This window comes from Zeus faber (genome assembly GCF_960531495.2).
Source record: "Zeus faber genome assembly, chromosome: 2".
Taxonomy (NCBI): Eukaryota; Metazoa; Chordata; class Actinopteri; order Zeiformes; family Zeidae; genus Zeus; species Zeus faber.
Genome location: NC_137189.1, coordinates 30,291,024 through 30,308,743, shown reverse-complemented (window position 1 = coordinate 30,308,743; position 17,720 = coordinate 30,291,024). Strand labels below are relative to the sequence as shown.

General features: G+C 43.6%; 2 protein-coding genes across 4 annotated transcripts in view; both read left to right on the top strand.

Annotated features, from left to right (window-relative positions):
• Window positions 1–2,760, top strand: part of LOC307247723 (dystrophin-like) — a gene marked incomplete at its 3' end in the record, with an annotated part of 162,177 nt that extends 159,417 nt beyond the window's left edge. The window contains exons 10-11 of the mRNA XM_080023846.1: window positions 1,503–1,598; window positions 2,644–2,760. Coding sequence (XP_079879972.1) covers window positions 1,503–1,598; window positions 2,644–2,760 — 213 coding nt within the window. The remainder of the gene's footprint in view (window positions 1–1,502; window positions 1,599–2,643) is intronic.
• dmd (dystrophin) overlaps window positions 1,516–17,720 on the top strand; it is a 177,783-nt gene continuing 161,578 nt past the window's right edge. For all 3 annotated transcript variants that reach the window (XM_080024117.1, XM_080024116.1, XM_080024118.1), the window contains exons 1-7: window positions 1,516–1,598; window positions 2,644–2,742; window positions 4,669–4,850; window positions 8,619–8,769; window positions 10,095–10,214; window positions 15,095–15,196; window positions 17,298–17,405. In XM_080024117.1, the coding sequence (XP_079880243.1) occupies window positions 4,675–4,850; window positions 8,619–8,769; window positions 10,095–10,214; window positions 15,095–15,196; window positions 17,298–17,405 (657 nt within the window). In that variant the 5' untranslated portion in view covers window positions 1,516–1,598; window positions 2,644–2,742; window positions 4,669–4,674. The remainder of the gene's footprint in view (window positions 1,599–2,643; window positions 2,743–4,668; window positions 4,851–8,618; window positions 8,770–10,094; window positions 10,215–15,094; window positions 15,197–17,297; window positions 17,406–17,720) is intronic.

The following is a 17,720-nucleotide window of genomic DNA, read 5'->3' as shown; positions in this document are numbered from 1 at the left end:
TTCTTATTCAAATTGTATTGAAATACATTTTTTACGGAATTGCTTTTACGAAATTGAAATTGAATTCTGCACGAGTGGAAATAAACACTTATAATAGTTGATGATATGGCGATTTATATTATATTAGATTTATATATATATATAGTATATACTAGATATACCAGATAAAGTAATACAAATAATGGAGACTAAGAGACTACCATTTTATTATTGTTCCTGAAAATGAAAAAACTATTCCACAGTATTCACACTACAGGTAGCCTGGTAAACTTACCTTTTTCATTTTGTTTTTGATGTCCTGTCACGCTATTAGCTTGGTCGACCCTCAGCAAATACATTTTGTCCGGACTGTCGCAGCCCACGACCCGATGAGAGTTTTAGAACTATAGCTGACTAAGTTAGGGACACCAGACGGCAGCTGGCCAAAACCTGGATTGTCTCTCCGCACCTTGTTACCTGGAGAAGTGCCCACGCGACGGACGGAGAGCGTCTGAGAGATAAGAGGGGAGACGTTGTTAGTGTCCAGATCCGCGGCGTTCGCACAGGGGAGGACAGAGGGCGGGACAGGGGAGAGAAAGAACAAGTGGTTAAGGTTGGACGGGGGCCAGAGCTTCTTGTCAGCAGAGGTAATGGCTTACACTAACAGGTCTGCTTTACTCTCCCTGCCGCTCTCTCACTCTCCCTCTCTCATGGCCTTCCCCTGTTCTCCTGACGTCCTATTCTGTCACTTCCAACTCCTTATCCTGTCTTCCCCTCCGCGCCTCTCTCTCTCTCTCTCTCTCTCTCTCTCTCGCCCTCTCGCTCGCTGTCTCCCACTTTTTTCTTCTTGTCCTCTTTCTGTGCAAGGCCCTCCTTCTGCTCCGTCACCCCTGACTATCCATCTTTCCATTCCCGCATTCTCCGCTTCATCCTCTCTGTTTCCGGTCCCCTGCCTTGCAAACATCTGTTCTTCCATTCATCTTCCACTCACCCTGTCTTCTTTACCTTCCAAAACTCGTCCTCTCTCGCCGTGTCCCCTCCCTCCACCATTCATTATCCTCCCTCCTTCCATACCTTGAGTGCTCTACCGTTTCCCACCTTGGAACCCTGTTGTGCCCCATCCTTCTCTCCTACTTTCCACTCATCCATCCAATCGACCATTGGTCCATCTATCCATCCACCAAACCAATCATTGATTAATCCATCCATTCATCCATCCAATCATTGATCAATCCATCATCCATCCATCCGTCCAACCATCCAACTATCATCCATCCATCTAACCATCTTTGATCGAGCCATCCATCATCCAGCCATCCATCCAACCACCCACTCATCCACCAGGCCATCATCCTCCAACTATCCATCAATCATCCATCCAACTATCCATCCATCCAACCATCCCTCCACCTTCCCAACATACAGTCATTTATCCATCCAACCATCCCCTCACACGCCAAGCAATCCAATCATCATCATCCATCCATCCATTCTGACACTTTGCTCTCTCTCTGTTCCTGTAGTTTCTGACTCCCAGCCAGGAGGAGCTCCAGCGGGGTCTGAGTCCTCTGATCCCGGGCTCCACCAGCCTGGAGGGCTACCAGACTTCGCTGGAAGAGGTGCGTTGCCGTGGTGACATGATGACGATGACAACCTCAATGATAATTGTTATGTTAATTACCAGTGCATTGCCTTGAACCTTTTTCTTCTTTGCCAGTGTGAAAATTAATAAATAATACATACATAAATAAAGAGTGTTTACAAGGGCTGCCACGATCATTAAATGTTAATTGACTGTTAAATGTCACACAGATATTTGCAAGCGGCAATTTTTGCTTTTCACATAGACATGCACCATTTGATATTGAACATCGGAACATAAACATTTGAGTAGACTGATGAAATACACCAACTTTGAGTTCTGTTTGTTGCAGCATTTCTGGATACTTGCGGAATCTAACCATTTTACAAAAGTGTGACTAGCTCAAATAATAGCAGTCAGACAATGTACTAATCGTGGCAGCTCTAGTGTTTACATACACAGCATTGAAAGCTTTAATGTAAACATGATATCCTGGTTAAAATAGCTGGTATAACCGCATACTGTATTTTGTTGATGATAAATCCAACTATGATCACTGGGATAGGCAGGTCACGTATCTCACTCGCTGTTTGATTTTGTGGCGGCCGAAGTATATGAGGTATCAATAAAAAGGGTTTTGAAAGTGCCACGGAAAAGGGCCTTAACCTGGGAGAGGGCTCATACATGCACTCCCTTGTTTCAATATGCCTATGAGCTATTCCTGGAATATGTGCTTTGGGTTTGGATTTTAATCGTAACCACAGCTGTGCTATCATATTCCCTTCTTTTCTTCAGATAATCAAATTCTTTGCTGCCGCAGCCATCTTATTTCCCTGTCGGGGTTCAATAAAACTTCACCTCATCTCCATCTTATCTCTATCTTCCTATATCCCATTCATCATGATACTGACGCATGTAAATTAAGTAATACAGTAAATTAAACACATAAATGATTCATGGTATTCGCTGAGCTCGTTACAGTTGTCTTAAAAGGCAGGGGATTGCTCTTCACATCGTACGGATTCAAATTGCCAGTTATTTGTTATTTAAATCCATGAGTGTAATATATTTCATCCTCCCAGGTGCTAACCTGGCTGCTGTCCGCGGAGGACGGGCTCCAGTCCCAGCCCCCCATCTCCAGCCACGTGGAGGAAGTGAAGGAGCAGTTCCACACGCACGAGGTAGCAACCACTATTTGAATATCTTTAGTATGGTGAATTTAGGACAAAATATAGAATTTATATACATACAATATACACATGTCCTTTCCACACCCAATTTGACAAATCTTAATGACCTAAATGACTAAGTATGTATTTTAAAGTGTTCCAAAAACCTTGACAAAATGACTGTTTAAATGACTCAATAGAATCTGCCTATCTTTAAATAACGTAATTAAGCTTCAATCTAAATTCAAACACAAGATATTTGCGTGCTGCTAAACAGGCCTACAAAGGAATATTCTGTTTGAGAGCAGGAATCAGTCAAGGTAAATGTTTTGTATTCAAGAAGGTTCTTGGTGTGGTAACAGACTGTGTGGAGTTTACGTTTTTCTCCCCATGTTCACGTGGATTTCCTCCGGGTTTCCTCCCGCCCTAAAAGCCGATGCCCTTGACAAAGAGTGGAGTTGGTCCCCGGGCGCCGTGTTGTGATTTAAGCCATCCTAGATAGTTTGGATGGATTAGAGAGAGACAGAGGACACATTTCCCCCACACAGGTTCAATAAAGTGATTCTTCCTCTATAGGAGAAGGAGGGAGGAACAAAGCACGGCACTGACGAGGGTGTCAATTCAATACTTTCACTGTATCGGTTGAATTACATTACATACATACTAAAATAAAGCCTAAGTTGTGAACAGTAATAATAATAAATGTTTTATGTGATTTTAGATTTGTTAAAAAGGTTTTCTGCTAAAAAGCTGTTTAAAGGGGACCTATTATGAAAAACTCACTTTTTCAGTGCTTGTGCACATACATATGGGTCTCTGATGGGCCTACTAACACACAAATTGTGAAATAAGACAACGCAGTCAGTTTCTTGTGAGCTGTACAGGTCAAGAAACAAGCCATTTCCAGCCCTTATCTACATCATTTACGATCTCAGTAGAATTGGAACCGCCCCCCCATCTGAGTAACTCCACCCACGGCTGGAGAATAATGAGCGCTGTCGGGCACTGCTCTGTTCATTTCACAGACCAGCACAAATCTTTTAAAAGAAAGAGGAATTAATACCAACCGTCCGTGAAGAAACTGCAGATGATGGAAATATATTTAAAAATAATTCTTCTGCGTGTTTCTTTAAGAAAAAAAAAGGTATGCGGTACATGGACTGTAGGCTGCAGTGCACGATCCGCTGTGGATTTCTTTAAACAAAAACAATAAAATAGTGTTTTTATTGTATTATTATTATTATTATTATTATTATTTATTTTATTTACTTTATTTTATTTTCCGACATTTTCATGAAACAAAAAATACCCATGTGCGGTGTACCGGTGCAGTATCGACAACAAATATCGGAACAAACTTTTAAATTAGGTCTTGTAGTTCTAATATGAGATTGAAATGCCGCAACTGAATTGCTTATTTCTCACATCTAATTTGATCAGAAACAGAGAAACTCAGTGAGTTTACAGACTAAGTGCAACGGCACCGGGAAGTGACGCGCAACCCCCACTGAACTACGGGCCTCAGGAGGGAAGCACCACCCACAAAAAAAGAGCGTCCGAGGCATGTTAGAATGGCTAGAATGCGTGTTCAAAAAAACTCTGTTTTGGGGAACTCAGAGAAGTATATTAACTTGTTGAAAGGGAGCAAAAAGGTCCCCTTTAAAAAAATATATGACCTTAAACCCAGTTTTTACTTAATGTTCCAGAAATGTTTACTAACTCAATATAGTTAATCGGAACTTAATTTACAACGATACAAACAAAATTACAATTAATATCAAGAATTCTCAACATGGCATTTCAGTTCTCAGCTTTTAAAAATGTCTTACTCTATTCCATTTAAAATACATGCATCAGTCCTCTAGTAATAAAAAGATTCCTGAGTTTCCACGACTGGTCAGGTGATGAAGACTCCTCCCGTCTTGTGTTCCTCTCCAGGGCTACATGGTGGAGCTCACCTCCCACCAGGGCAGTGTGGGTCGCGTTCTGAGGGCCGGCGCCACCTTGCTGGGCGATGGGCAGCTGACCCAGGAGGAGGAGTCTGAAATCAGGGAGCAGATGAACCTCCTCAATTCCCGCTGGGAGCACCTGAGAGTGGCCAGCATGGAGAGACAGAGCAGGTAGATAAGCACATACACATAGTAGTTTTATGACTCATGGACCTGCAATTCGGGCGTCCACGATTTGGCCCCTTTTGAACTCTGTTCGTGTCAACACCGCTTTCCAAATTATTATGCAAATTATATTTTTCTCTGATTTTCCTAAATAGTCGATGCAAATGACAGTCAGTATAATTTTCAAGTCATCAACCGTTAGGGTATAATTTGAATGTTATTGAACAAACCTCCCAATGATAACAGTATTTTATTCAAAAATAAAAAACCCAAACTGCACTGTTCCAAATTATTATGCACAACAGAGTTTCAAAACATTTTATAGGTTGTAAAGAACTGAAAATGGTCATTTGTTGAATTTGCAGCATTAGCAGGTCATATTTACTGAAATCAAAAGCTATTTCATTCAAAAACATCTTAACAGGCCAAGTTACATGTTAACATAGGAGCCCTTCTTTGATATCACCTTCACAATTCTTGCATCCATTGAACTTGGGAGTTTTTAGAGAGTTTCTGCTTGAATGTCTTTGCAGGATGTCAGAACAGCCTCCCAGAGCGGCTGTTTTGATGCAAACTGCCTCCCACCCTCATAGATCTTTTGCTTGAGGATGCTCCAAAGGTTCTCAATAGGGTTGAGGTCAGGGGAGGATGGGGGCCACACCAGGAGTTTCTCTCCTTTTATGCCCATAGCAGCCAGTGACACAGAGGTATTCTTTGCAGCATGAGATGGTGCATTGTCATGCATGAAGATGATTTTGCTAGAGAAGGCACGGTTCTTCTTTTTGTACCATGGAAGAAAGTGGTCAGTCAGAAACAGTATATACTTTGCAGAGGTCATTTTCACACCTTCAGGGACCCTAAAGGGGCCTAGCAGCTCTCTCCCCATGATTCCGGCCCAAAACATGACTCCGCCACCTCCTTGCTGAAGTCGCAGCCTTGTTGGGACATGGTGGCCATCCACCAACCATCCACTACTCCATCCATCTGGACCATCCAGGGTTGCATGGCACTCATCAGTCAACAAGACTGTTTGAAAATGAGTCTTCATGTTTTTCTGGGCCCACTGCAACCGTTTCTGCTTGTGAGCACTGCTTAGGGGTGGCCCAATAGTAGGTTTATGCACAACTGCAAGCCTCTGGAGGATCCTACACCTTGAGGTTCGTGGGACTCCAGAGGCACCAGCAGCCTCAAATACCTGTTTGCTGCTTTGTAATGGAATTTTAGCAGCTGCTCTCTTAATCCAATGAATTTGTCTGGCAGAACCCTTCCTCATTATGCCTTTATCTGCACAAACCAGTCTGTGCTCTGAATCAGCCACAAGTCTCTTCACACGCTTAAGTTTTCGTGAAATATCTAATCTTTTCATACTTTGTCCAAGGCATTGCACTATTTGAGGCTTTTCGGCAGCAGAGAGATCCTTTTTCTTTCCCATATTGCTTGAAACCTGTAGCCTGCTTAATAATGTGGAACGTCCTTCTTAAGTAGTTTTCCTTTAATTGGGCTCACCTGGCAAACTAATTATCACAGGTGTCTGAGATTGATTTCAGTGATCTAAAGAGCCCTGAGACACAATACCATCCATGGGTTTAATTGAAAAACAAAAAATGTAATGTTTATGACACTTAAATCCAATTTGCATAATAATTTGGAACGCGGTGTAATGGTCCTCGGAGAACTCACATACAGTATCAAGGAACAATCACGAGGAGGGCGGTTTGTCTTCAGAAATTTGCAATCTTCGTTGCAATGCTGTCATACAGTCCTGAACTGTGTGAAGAGGGCTCTTGCTCCATTATTCCAGAAGAAAATCCTCCAGTTTTTTGAGTGATGAAGTTCGAAATCAACGTCACACTCAGATCAGTTGGCTGGGGAGGCCATGGTAGGAGGTTTACTGCATCCTGTTGTTCAGGGAATGGCTCCCATGGAAATTTCCCTCATAGTTCTTAACCTTTTTACGACCACGCAGAGCAACTATTGAACCCAATGACACCAACAAGATGGCTGCCACACCGACCCACCGCACCATGTTTAAACTCTCAAGTGCCCAGATTTAGTAATTGGGGTGAAAGATGAGTTATAAAACCTAGAACCTCTTGAAAGTGCTAATTGGCAACGCACCTTAACAGCTGCATCTGCGATTGTGGATCACATGAGAAAGGAGTTTGAGTTTGAAGTAACTGAATCACAAACACTAATGGAGACAGAGTAGAACAGAACACACACACACACACACACACACACACACACACACACACACACACACACACACACACACATTCTTATATTGGCATCAAAATGAGATCCATGATCTGTATTTCTGGTGTACTTCTGAAACCAAAAATACTGAAATCAGAGTCCTCCTATCCTCGCAAGTATAGAACAAACACCCGCGCACACACACACACACACACACACACACACACACACACACACACACATAAACATATAGACAGAAAATGTTATCACACACACACTAATGCACGCACACACAAACACGTGCATGTAAATACTGCTGCCTGTAACATCAGTAACATTGATAGTATGGAAAGATAAACAGGTGTGTACGAGAAAATCTGTAGACACGCACACAATGTGCACACATGCACACACACACACACACACACACACACACACACACACACACACACGTAGACTCCGTGATTCATAGCACCTTTCTTTACCGTGTGGAAGATTATATAAATACCTGAAGCACAGACAGTAGGGAGCGTTAAACTTCTGAACCTACAAACAGATAACAACCACACGGATACACTTTCCTCCCTCCATCAGCATTAACGCAGACAGAAAAGAAGCGCTGACGCAGGGACATTTCTAAAGGGCCGTTATTACCTATCTTTGGTAATCTTGTTATTAGTTCAAACTTGTGGAGAGGCTGTTCTCAGCTACAGACTCTTTGCTTTCCACTGTAGGAGAGATGCATAGTGGGAAGATTGTTGTGTGATGGATACTGTTGAACTTCTTGCAAAGGTGGCAGATTCTTTCACGGTGCGGGGCAATGAGGGATGGAGGCAGAATAAGGGACATAGATATAAAAAAACAACTTTTTGACGAACCATCGCAATTAACAACGGGCCGTATCTGTAAACTGTCGGCAGAGCAAATTGGTACATATATGAATATTTGTGAGCAGTGTACATTCCGTTTATGAGACAAAAGAAAAGTTTGTTTTCTATATGGAGTGGCCAACACCACCATGAGCTCACTTGTTTGGCTTGAATGTTTACGGTGGATAGAAACATGATTTTCAAGGACATTCAAGGATTTGGTGACCCAATTAAAATTTCTTGTGACCCACCTGTGGGTCGCAACCCAGGCTCTAAAAAACACTGTGTAAAGTATTTAACTATCCGTTAGATTTAGGATTAGATAGATTGAATGACACAGGTTTGCAGCAAGAGAAACTTGAAGACCAATTTGGTTGCTTACTTAATACAGCACCAATTCTGTTCAATGAATGTAGGGAATTTGAGTTGTTTTGATGGTCGGTTAATTATGTCACGTATGTATTTGCCCACTGCTCACCGATCCTGGCAGGGGAATCTGTTCCCTTCTCCTTTTCCTACTGTGGATTTTCTTGAAGTTATTTCAGGACTGCAGGACATGCAGGTCTAAGGAGTCATGTTTAGCCTCACGGCTGTCCTTACAAATTGGACTCGTGGAGCCCGACTATAACTGTAATAAAGGCTCCACAGATAAATCTGACTAAAGTTGGGTTGACATTTCATCATCCTCCTGGCAACCCCTATCCCCCAGACTTCACGAGGTTTTGATGGATCTGCAGCATCAGCAGCTCAAGCAGCTCACCGATTGGCTGGACGTGACAGAGGCGAGGATCAAGAGGATGGGGGCCCAGCCGCTGGGTCCTGACCTGGAGGATGTCAAGCACCAAGTGGAGGAACACAAGGTGGGTGGGTGGGTGGATAGATAGATAGACAGATAGATAGATAGATAGATAGATAGATTTTTTTTTGCCCCCAATTCCCCCGCTTCACACTCGAGCACCATTTTGCCTGGTATTGCGAACAGAGGAGAAAACACATTTCACTTTGTAAAACTGACGGCTCACAGAAAAGCTTTAGAAATTGAAAGCTGAGACCACCAGTAGTAATAATGAATTACTATTAATTAATACAACCCCCCAAAAAGCAATGTAGAGGTGCTTTCTTTTAGGGTCGATTTTTTTGGCTCTCAGTTTTACAGTCAATGTGTGTTCTTTTATTGGGCCGCAGACATATGGGTCCCTGTGTGCCACCTTCCCATCGAGTGTGATTAATTGTATCAAAACATTTACATTCACATAAAAATTATTTATTGGACACAAATAAATGAATATATCACGAATATTATTGATATATATTTTCTCTGTACATATTAGATTTGTTTTATATTTAGTATTTAGCCCACAAATCACGGACGTATGATTTTATGTTTTAGATTAATTTCACCTCCAAAATGTAATTATTGGATGGATGAGGCAGATGTAGTAATTATATTCCTAATTAGTATTTTTCTTCCCGTTCTTTCAACATTATATTCGAGGAGGAGGCACAGCCAGGCCGGGATATTACAATGAGGTTACGGCCTCTCAATCATGATTTTGGTCTCCAAATTAGACACAACCTCTCTTGCATGTTTAAGACAGGTGGTGAGGTGATAAGTCATTGTAAATATAATATATACTGTACAAGCCAATATCATGCTAAATGCAGAAGTTACTGCATAAGGCTTTTGTATTTAGATTTTCTTAGTAACCAATGTTGCACCATGTTGCCTTTTTCCATTCTATAGTTGATAAAGATTATTCCTCATATTCAGTGATAGTTTACTTCTCAGATCAACTACAGTTAAGACGCCTCAACTCCCACATGGCGCCTTTTTGTCCTGCGTTCACTGGATGGAACCTCCCGTAGGGTTTTGTGGCATTTCTTTTGTGTCGGTGTGCGGACGTGTTATCTTGTCGCCATGGAGACCCTGGGTTGAGTGATGATTTAACTCTTAACTGCGGTCGGCCTCAGAGGAAACTATATTCAGAAATTATAATTCAGCCCTGGTCACTTCAAACCAAATTCTGTCACCAACTCCCAGTTATTAATCTACTGTGTGTGTGTGTGTGTGTGTGTGTGTGTGTGTGTGTGTGTGTGTGTGTGTGTGTGTGTGTGTGTGTGTGTGTGTGTGTGTGTGTGTGTGCGCTTGCGTGTGTGCGCGTGTGTGCACAAATGTGTTCTCCAGCTCTTGCAGGAGGACCTGGAGTTGGAGCAGGTGAGAGTGAACTCTCTCACCCACATGGTGGTGGTGGTGGACGAGAGCAACGGAGACAGCGCCACTGCTGCCCTGGAGAGCAAACTGCAGGTAGGGAATCACACACACACACACACACACACACACACACACACACACACACACACACACAAACACACACACGGGCCCATATTCACAAAACATCTCTAGGCTAAAAGTAGCTCCCAACTTGCTGATTTAGGAGAAACTCTTGAAATGAATGGTCCAAGAGTATTAGCACTTATAGTTGTATAAGAGTAGTTGTATTAGCGAGTATTTGTAGTTTTAGTGCTAAAACCAGCATGTAAATCTGTGAAAAGTTAGGGTTAGTCAAGAGGACTCCTTGATCATTAAGACCAAATCACAAACATTCTGAAAACGGCTGCTGCCGGCAATCCGCCTCGTAATGGCGTCACCATTTTAGTAGAATTTAATGATACTGAGCTTTTAAAAAGGTATCGCCTTAATCGTGAGTGTATTATGATAATATAAGAGCTAGTCTTGGATGCAGTCGCTTCACTAACAAACAGAAACAACCCAAGAACAGCGGGGATCAAGATTCTGACAACTATACGCTGCTTGGCCACAGGGAACATGCAGCAATGCAGCACAGACCAGCTCTCAGTAGAGTTACAGACATGTAAGAGGCTGCTGACAATTAGCTGAACATATCCTTGACTAGTCAGTATATTGTAACTTTTATTTCTATTTGGAAGACCTCTTAGTGGTAAGATAAAAGGTTTTGCGAATACGGGCCCAGATTTTCAAGAGTGAGGGCAGAACTCAGACATCAACATCAACAACAACTTCAGCCTCTTTTTGAAGGGACGCTGTCCCTGGTGCTGATCTCTAACCTCTGTGGAGAGCCTTGGTGACACACGCTCCCACAACACATGCATTTAGTTCCACACTGATTGAAATGGAGACATACATTCTTCACCCAAGACACACGCAGAAATACACCTAATCAAACACAATCAGATGTGTATTGTCATTCGGGGAAAGCCTTCCACGTGTGCGTGTGTGTGTGTGTGTGTGTGTGTGCGCGCGCATTGTAACACTCACACGTCTTTGCTGATGGATCTTTTTTGGGCGTAGACCCAAAGTTATCATCACGTAGATTTCACCCAGGAGCCCGATGTTACCAGCTTCTTGTGCGGAGTTAATTCACCACGCCTGTCATGGCGGGTGATATATGGGCCTCGGTTCCCCTCGTTAACTTCCAAACACTGCAAAGAATAAAGCCAACATCTATTAGAAGGGCAGCCAGCTGTTTGAAGGCTTTCCCAAGAGCCGCTCCTCAGCGGCTACATCCGTGAAGTGAATTGTTAACATTTATCATACATGTGAAGAAACTGGTTTGTTTTTGTTGTTTACATTGTTGTGTTTCCAGAACGAGCTTGTTCGTGTGTCTATATGTGTTAATAGTCTATTCAATATTTAGCTTCTAGACACCATTGTGGACACAAAATCTAGACCGTAATGCTGTTCAAGGCTTCCATATGATGGCTACAGTTTATGCCTGCCCACGCAGAAATAAAATAACCTCAATGCTTAATATATTGTTATTGATAATATATTTGACCAAAAGGTCATTTCTACCCAAAGCGTCAGTTGGCAACTATATCCACACTTACTAGAAAATGCAAATGTAAGTCGCACGTTGTAGAAAAGCTCATTAAATGTATACACATGTAAACGGTTATTTCATGTTATGGCGTGTGGTGAAATTAAACAAAAGGATTGTTGAGCCATGCGTCAGTCATAGAAACAGTTTTCTAGATAAGCCATAAAGTCTAGATGTAGGCAAGGAGAGGTGCAAACAAGAAAAGGTGTGTGTGTGTGTGTGTGTGTGTGCGTGTGCATGTGCTTGTGCTTGTGTGTTATGTGATTTCTTATTTCAAGAGACCTCTTCATCTCCTCTTTCATTTCCCAGCTCATCTCCCTCCTTTATGGATGAACATGCAGGTGCAGGACAGGCTAATTGGAGGGACAAACACTCACACACCGTCCCAAAGGGCAGAAAGTGTGTGTGTGTGTGTGTGTGTGTGTGTGTGTGTGTGTGTGTGTGTGTGTGTGTGTGTGTGTGTGTGTGTGTGTGTGTGTGTGTGTGTGTGTGTGTGTGTGCTTGTGCATTGTGACCCTGCGATGGACAGGCCCATACCCACACTGATCTGTAGGATCGAGTGGACGACAGACTGCAGGAATATGTCCGGAAATCAAAGAAGATGGTGATTCAGGGCCTGTACAGAGGGTGCCGGGGGGGCGATGGGATTTTGAAAATTAAAGTGTGAAACTGTTGGAACCCAGCCAGGAAAACGGAGAGTAAAACATCTTCACCCCCTAAGAAACCCCGCGAGGCCGCTTAAGGTCTGAGCCCATAAATTCATTATTTAAAAGGTCATTTATTTCATCCTTCCAAAATGACTTAACGTCCCTTAATTAATTAAGCTGCCGTAAATAAAACCATGCCATTTATGCAATTTCCTGCTTTCATTTGAACTGTAGCTGATGACATATCTTTCGGGGTCATGCCCCCCATTCGAAACCAAAACGTTCTATTAAAAATGTTTCTCCCAGCTGGTTGTCTCCCAGCATGGCTGATACTGCCGCAGTGTGCGAATGGGTGAATGCGAGGCATGTCATGTCTCAAACGTGGCTACAAGTGGCTGAAGTGACTCGTAAAGTGGTTTTCTAGCCTCAGTGGTCAGAAAAGCGCTGGATATGTAAATGCAGATTGACCATTGATTGATATTCATGATACAAAATGCCTCAAATAAGTAATTAAAAAAATGCATTCCTAACGAATTCTTCCCCAATTTGAATTGAAGTTCTCAAACTATCTGACTTCATGTTGGTAGTTTGAGGGGTAAAGGGGGATTACGAAGGTGGATTACAGCATATCCTTTCATTTTAGGATAGATTATATGTTCCCCCTCCCCATCTTCCTGTCACCCCGCCTTCACCCAAGGAAGCGCTTCGATATTATCTTAGTTTCTAGTTCCAGTCTAAGAAAGAAATGAAATGTACTCCAGTAGAACTTTTGTCATAAATTCTCCGTCCAAAAATACAATGCACTTAAAGTACAGACGAGTCATTGGAGACCCACGCTGCGATTAGATTATTCCTCCTGAACACAATTTCCCATGAATACATTAGTGGACGGAGACTGCGAGGAAGTATCTCAAATTGAATTGCATGTGTCATATTAAGTAATTACGGTGCAGAAACGAGCCACGGCATAAATGATACAATCCCACGGTCTGTCATTACAAAGTTATTGCGCGATTTTTTCTTTGCGTTTGTTTCCAGTGGCATTATTTTTCCCGGACCCTCGCTAACAAGCCGATAAGAGAGACGAATGCGAGAAGGGGCGAGCGCCGGCGTGTAAAAATGCAAATTTAAGCTGCCTGCTCCCCTGTCACTTGGATGAATTGCAGGCTATTCGACATCAACCTGAAAGCCTGTTTCTTCTGGTCTCCGTCTCTGTCTCTGTCTCCAGGCGCCGGAACGGTGCCACGCCCTGTGAAGCCCTGTGGTTCTTCATGTGTTTCTGTTGCATACAGAGCCATCAGGGCCGTGTCTGTCTCTGTAGTAGCGGAACGCTCTTATCAGCTTGTTGTGTGTTTTGCCCGCGAGCTAGTGTCGACATGGGCGACTTTAGGAATTTAGTTTTTTGGACTGGGATAGAGCTTTTCTGCAGAATAACTGTGTTTTGTTCTGCAATTTTACAACAAGTTCATAACAGGACACGCAATGCGAACACAACTGAGGCCCAGTCCACACGTGTACGGATATTTTCTCAAACATAGTATTTTCTCTGTGTTTTGGCCTCCCGTCTACACCGAAACTGCATTTTAGGAACTGGAAACAAAGCATTTGGAAAACGCCCTCCGGGATGGAGATTTTTCAAAACTCAGTTTTTCCGTGTGTTGGTGTGGAAATAAAACGGAGCTTCTTGAAAACGCTGACGTCAGCACCTCAACTTGCGCCAGGAACCTAGGAGCGACGGCCGACGCCCATCGTGTTGTTGTGTCTCCAATAAAAGTTGAAAAGTCTCTCCAACGTCAGGAGCGGCCTCCGTACAGTGTTGCGTGTGAATATTATGAAGAAGCACGATACGCACGCTAAAAGTGGTCAGCACCAGATATCAAATGAGGCCAAAATCTTTCACTCGTCCTCTCTTTTGTCCGTATTGCTCTTGTTCTGTTTCTCGGTTTCATCTCCTGTCCTCTCCTCTTTCCTCTTTCCCTCGCTCTTCCAATTAGTCCCGCATTTATCTGTCTCTCTCCTTCTCTCGTCCTGCCGCACTCTTTTTTTTTTTTTTGTCCTGGTTACACTGTGTGAAGGAACGGCAAACTACTGTTTTCCAAACAACTGTCACCAGAGGCGGTTTGATGATGATTCTCTCCTTTCTAAGCCACTCTGACAACAGCCGGCCTGTAACTCAGCTCCCACCGAGGTCGCTGTTGGGTTTGTTGAAACGCCATTGTCTCCTCTCCCAATCCAAGTCTGTGCTGGAACAAGCTATCATCTATCTGTCAATCTGTCTGTCTGTCTGTCTGTCTGTCTGTCTGTCTGTCTCTCTATCTCTCTATCTGTCTACCTAAATGCCCTGATTTACTTGAGTGCACCTCTTGATGTAGGGCGATTCATTTTGCAGACCTTTTTCTTTTTCTCTCCTACTACCTCTAAATTTCACGGCTGGCACAATCAAGATTTGCTCATTCCCCGCGGGCAGAGGGAGAAGTGAGTTTCAAAATGCCTTTTTTGGCAGCCATAAGTGATAATCTGGATCCACCAGCCCTTTGCGCTGGGGCGAAGGTGGAAATTGTTTCTAATGCTGTTGGGGAATATCCAGGGTTGAATTATCTTGACGTTACTCGCATGTGGTAATAAATAAATGATTCAAATGTGTGTGTGTGCGTGCGTGTGCGTGTGTGTGCGTGTAGTTGCTAGGTGACCGCTGGGCAGCCATCTGTAAATGGACAGAGGAGCGTTGGCTTCTGCTTCAGGAGATCCTGCTGAAATGGCAGCACTTTACCAACGAGCAGGTATGGACGCGGAAGCGTACGTCTCTGTCTGTGCATTTGTCAGTTTCTTTGCGTTTTCATGGTCCAGTCCCTCCCTGATGTCAATCCGTTGGAGCAGGGTTCACGTGTTATCAGTCTCTGCTCCTGTGCCTGCTGAGTCGAGCAAATCTTCACTGAGTAATAATCCCGCCTTCTAATAATAATAAAGTCCTGCCACGTTTTCACTCCATCCACGCCATCCGTTCAGTTGGACCTCTGGGTTGATGCTAATTCAAAAATCCATATGGTTGACTCAAAGAGTGGCTCAAACTCCCAGATTTTCCCCCTCTGCCAGAAACCAAACCCTTTCTGCTGAAATAATTAAACACCGTCAAACGTTAGGCATTTGCTTGTCTAGTGTGTGAGTTGTATAATTCAAACTAATCATAATTAGCTCGGTAATCTAATCTGGCTAGTAGGATACTGCCATGGCTGTAATGATGGTTGATGAGTTGGTCGGTGGCTGTACTGTTATGAGTCATTTCACCCCCTGGTTTGACCCTCACTCGACCCAGTTGCAAATTCAAGTGGTGGGTGTCTCGAATCCAAAAAGTTAATATAAATGGGCTTGGGTTCACAGCCTCTGCGCAGACAATGCAGAGTGTTTGCTGGGGACCGGACCGCCGCTCGTGCACTAGAGCGGCCGCTAAAAGTAGTACGCTCTGTCATCGTCCTCTCTAATTTCAGTCAGTCCATAAAAGCTTGCATAAAGTGTGTGCTCTTAACAAATATGCTCAAAATTCAATTTTTTCCCCCAATCATAAATGTTATCGTGAAATAGCTAAACAAACTGTGGTGGCAGCGGCTCCGGGGCAGCCGTGCCGTGCAGTATCCAAAAGTAGAATTTCACTAATAAAAACGAGACCGAACAAAAGAGATCCCCGGTGAATTAAAACGTTCACACTCCTCTGGCCAAGCGCTCCTCCTGAAGAACATCCCCGAGGCTTGGATTGAGAAGGAGGCGTCCGGGGAGTGACGGCAGCACATTGTGTGAGCTGAGACGGAGACACTTTCACACACAATACGCTGCGGCCCACAGCGGCTCCATCCCCCTCACTCCCCCTATCTATCCTCCCTCTCTCCCTCCCTCCCTCCCTCCCTCCCTCCTCCCCTTCCTTCATTTCTTCCCACCTTCTTCACTCTGTCCTTTCATTTCATTCCTTCTGGAGTCATCTGGCGCACCATGCAGGTTGAAACAAGCAGCAACAGATAACACTTCCTCTTTCCTTCCTTTTTCCTATGTCCTCTCCTTCCTTCTTCCCGCCCGTACTGAGCTCCTTTCCTCCTTCCTTCTTTACGTCCTTATTTGTCATTCTGTTCTTCCCTCTTTACTTACTTCCTTCTTTCTTTCCTTCCTTCCTTCCCTCATTCCATCATTTCTCTCCTTTTCCTTCTTTCTTTACAACTTTCCTTCCTTCAGTCTTTTATTCTTTACTTCCTTCCATCTGTCATTCAATCATCCTTCCTTACTTTCTCTTTACTCCCTTCCTTCCTTCCTTCCTTCCTTCCTTCCTTCCTGGGTTTTTGAGTTTCTCCCTGCGCTGTTTACTGGAGTGGTCAGCTTCTGCTCACCACGAAGCATCTTGTGGTGGACTTTCTCATTCTGTGTCGCCGCCTCAAAATCTCTCTGAATGACCTCTGAAAATACTAATACTAATGAGTGCTCAAACTAGTGCTTGCTTTCCATTTTGTTTTATAAAACAAAATTAAAAGTAACATAAGCAGCGAAGGGAAAGGTAGTACAAAACAAAGGGAAGCGAGCACTACTAAGCAGTGAGCGTTCAATCAGCTGTTTGCCGATATTTAAAGATGGCGCTTGGTGCGCTTGACCATTCTCGCGTAGCTTGCTTTTCACCAATCGGTGTTGTTCAGTGCTACAAACTCCACCCCAAAAGGTGCCCGTTCCCCAGGAAAGTAACACTTTGCTTGCAGGGACTTCTTTTGAAGCGAAACCAATTTCTGAACCAAGTTCCTCCCGTGGTAGAAGTCCTGAGTTCCTATGTACCTACCGGGGACTTCCTTGTTCCTGAGATTGTTCCTGCCACTTAGTGCTTCCGTTGTGCATCCTTCTCCCACTTCTCAGTGTTTATTTGACGCCTGGCTGACTCAGAAGGAGGATCTGGTCAAGACCATCAAGACCTCCAACCTGAAGGACCAGGCAGAGATGGTGGCCTGCCTCCACCGACTCTCTGTAAGTCAGCCCTCTTTATGTAATAAGGAAATGACGCACAGGACGTTGTGAAGTAAAATTATGTATCACTACACTACACATGGTCTCGACCACTTCCTTGGACGTTTGCACTCCTGCAGTGAATGCAGTTTGTTTGCTGTGTGTTGTGTTGTAGATTGCATGTTTGGTTTTCTTGAGTGAGATGTGGAACAGCTTACAATATGACACCCTAGTTGGTCCATAACCGAGTAAATGGAGTGATACCGTCCATACACCTTTCCATGAGCGTTTACTGGATTTCTATTGGTCTGTTTGAATAGTGGGAGCTAATTTCTC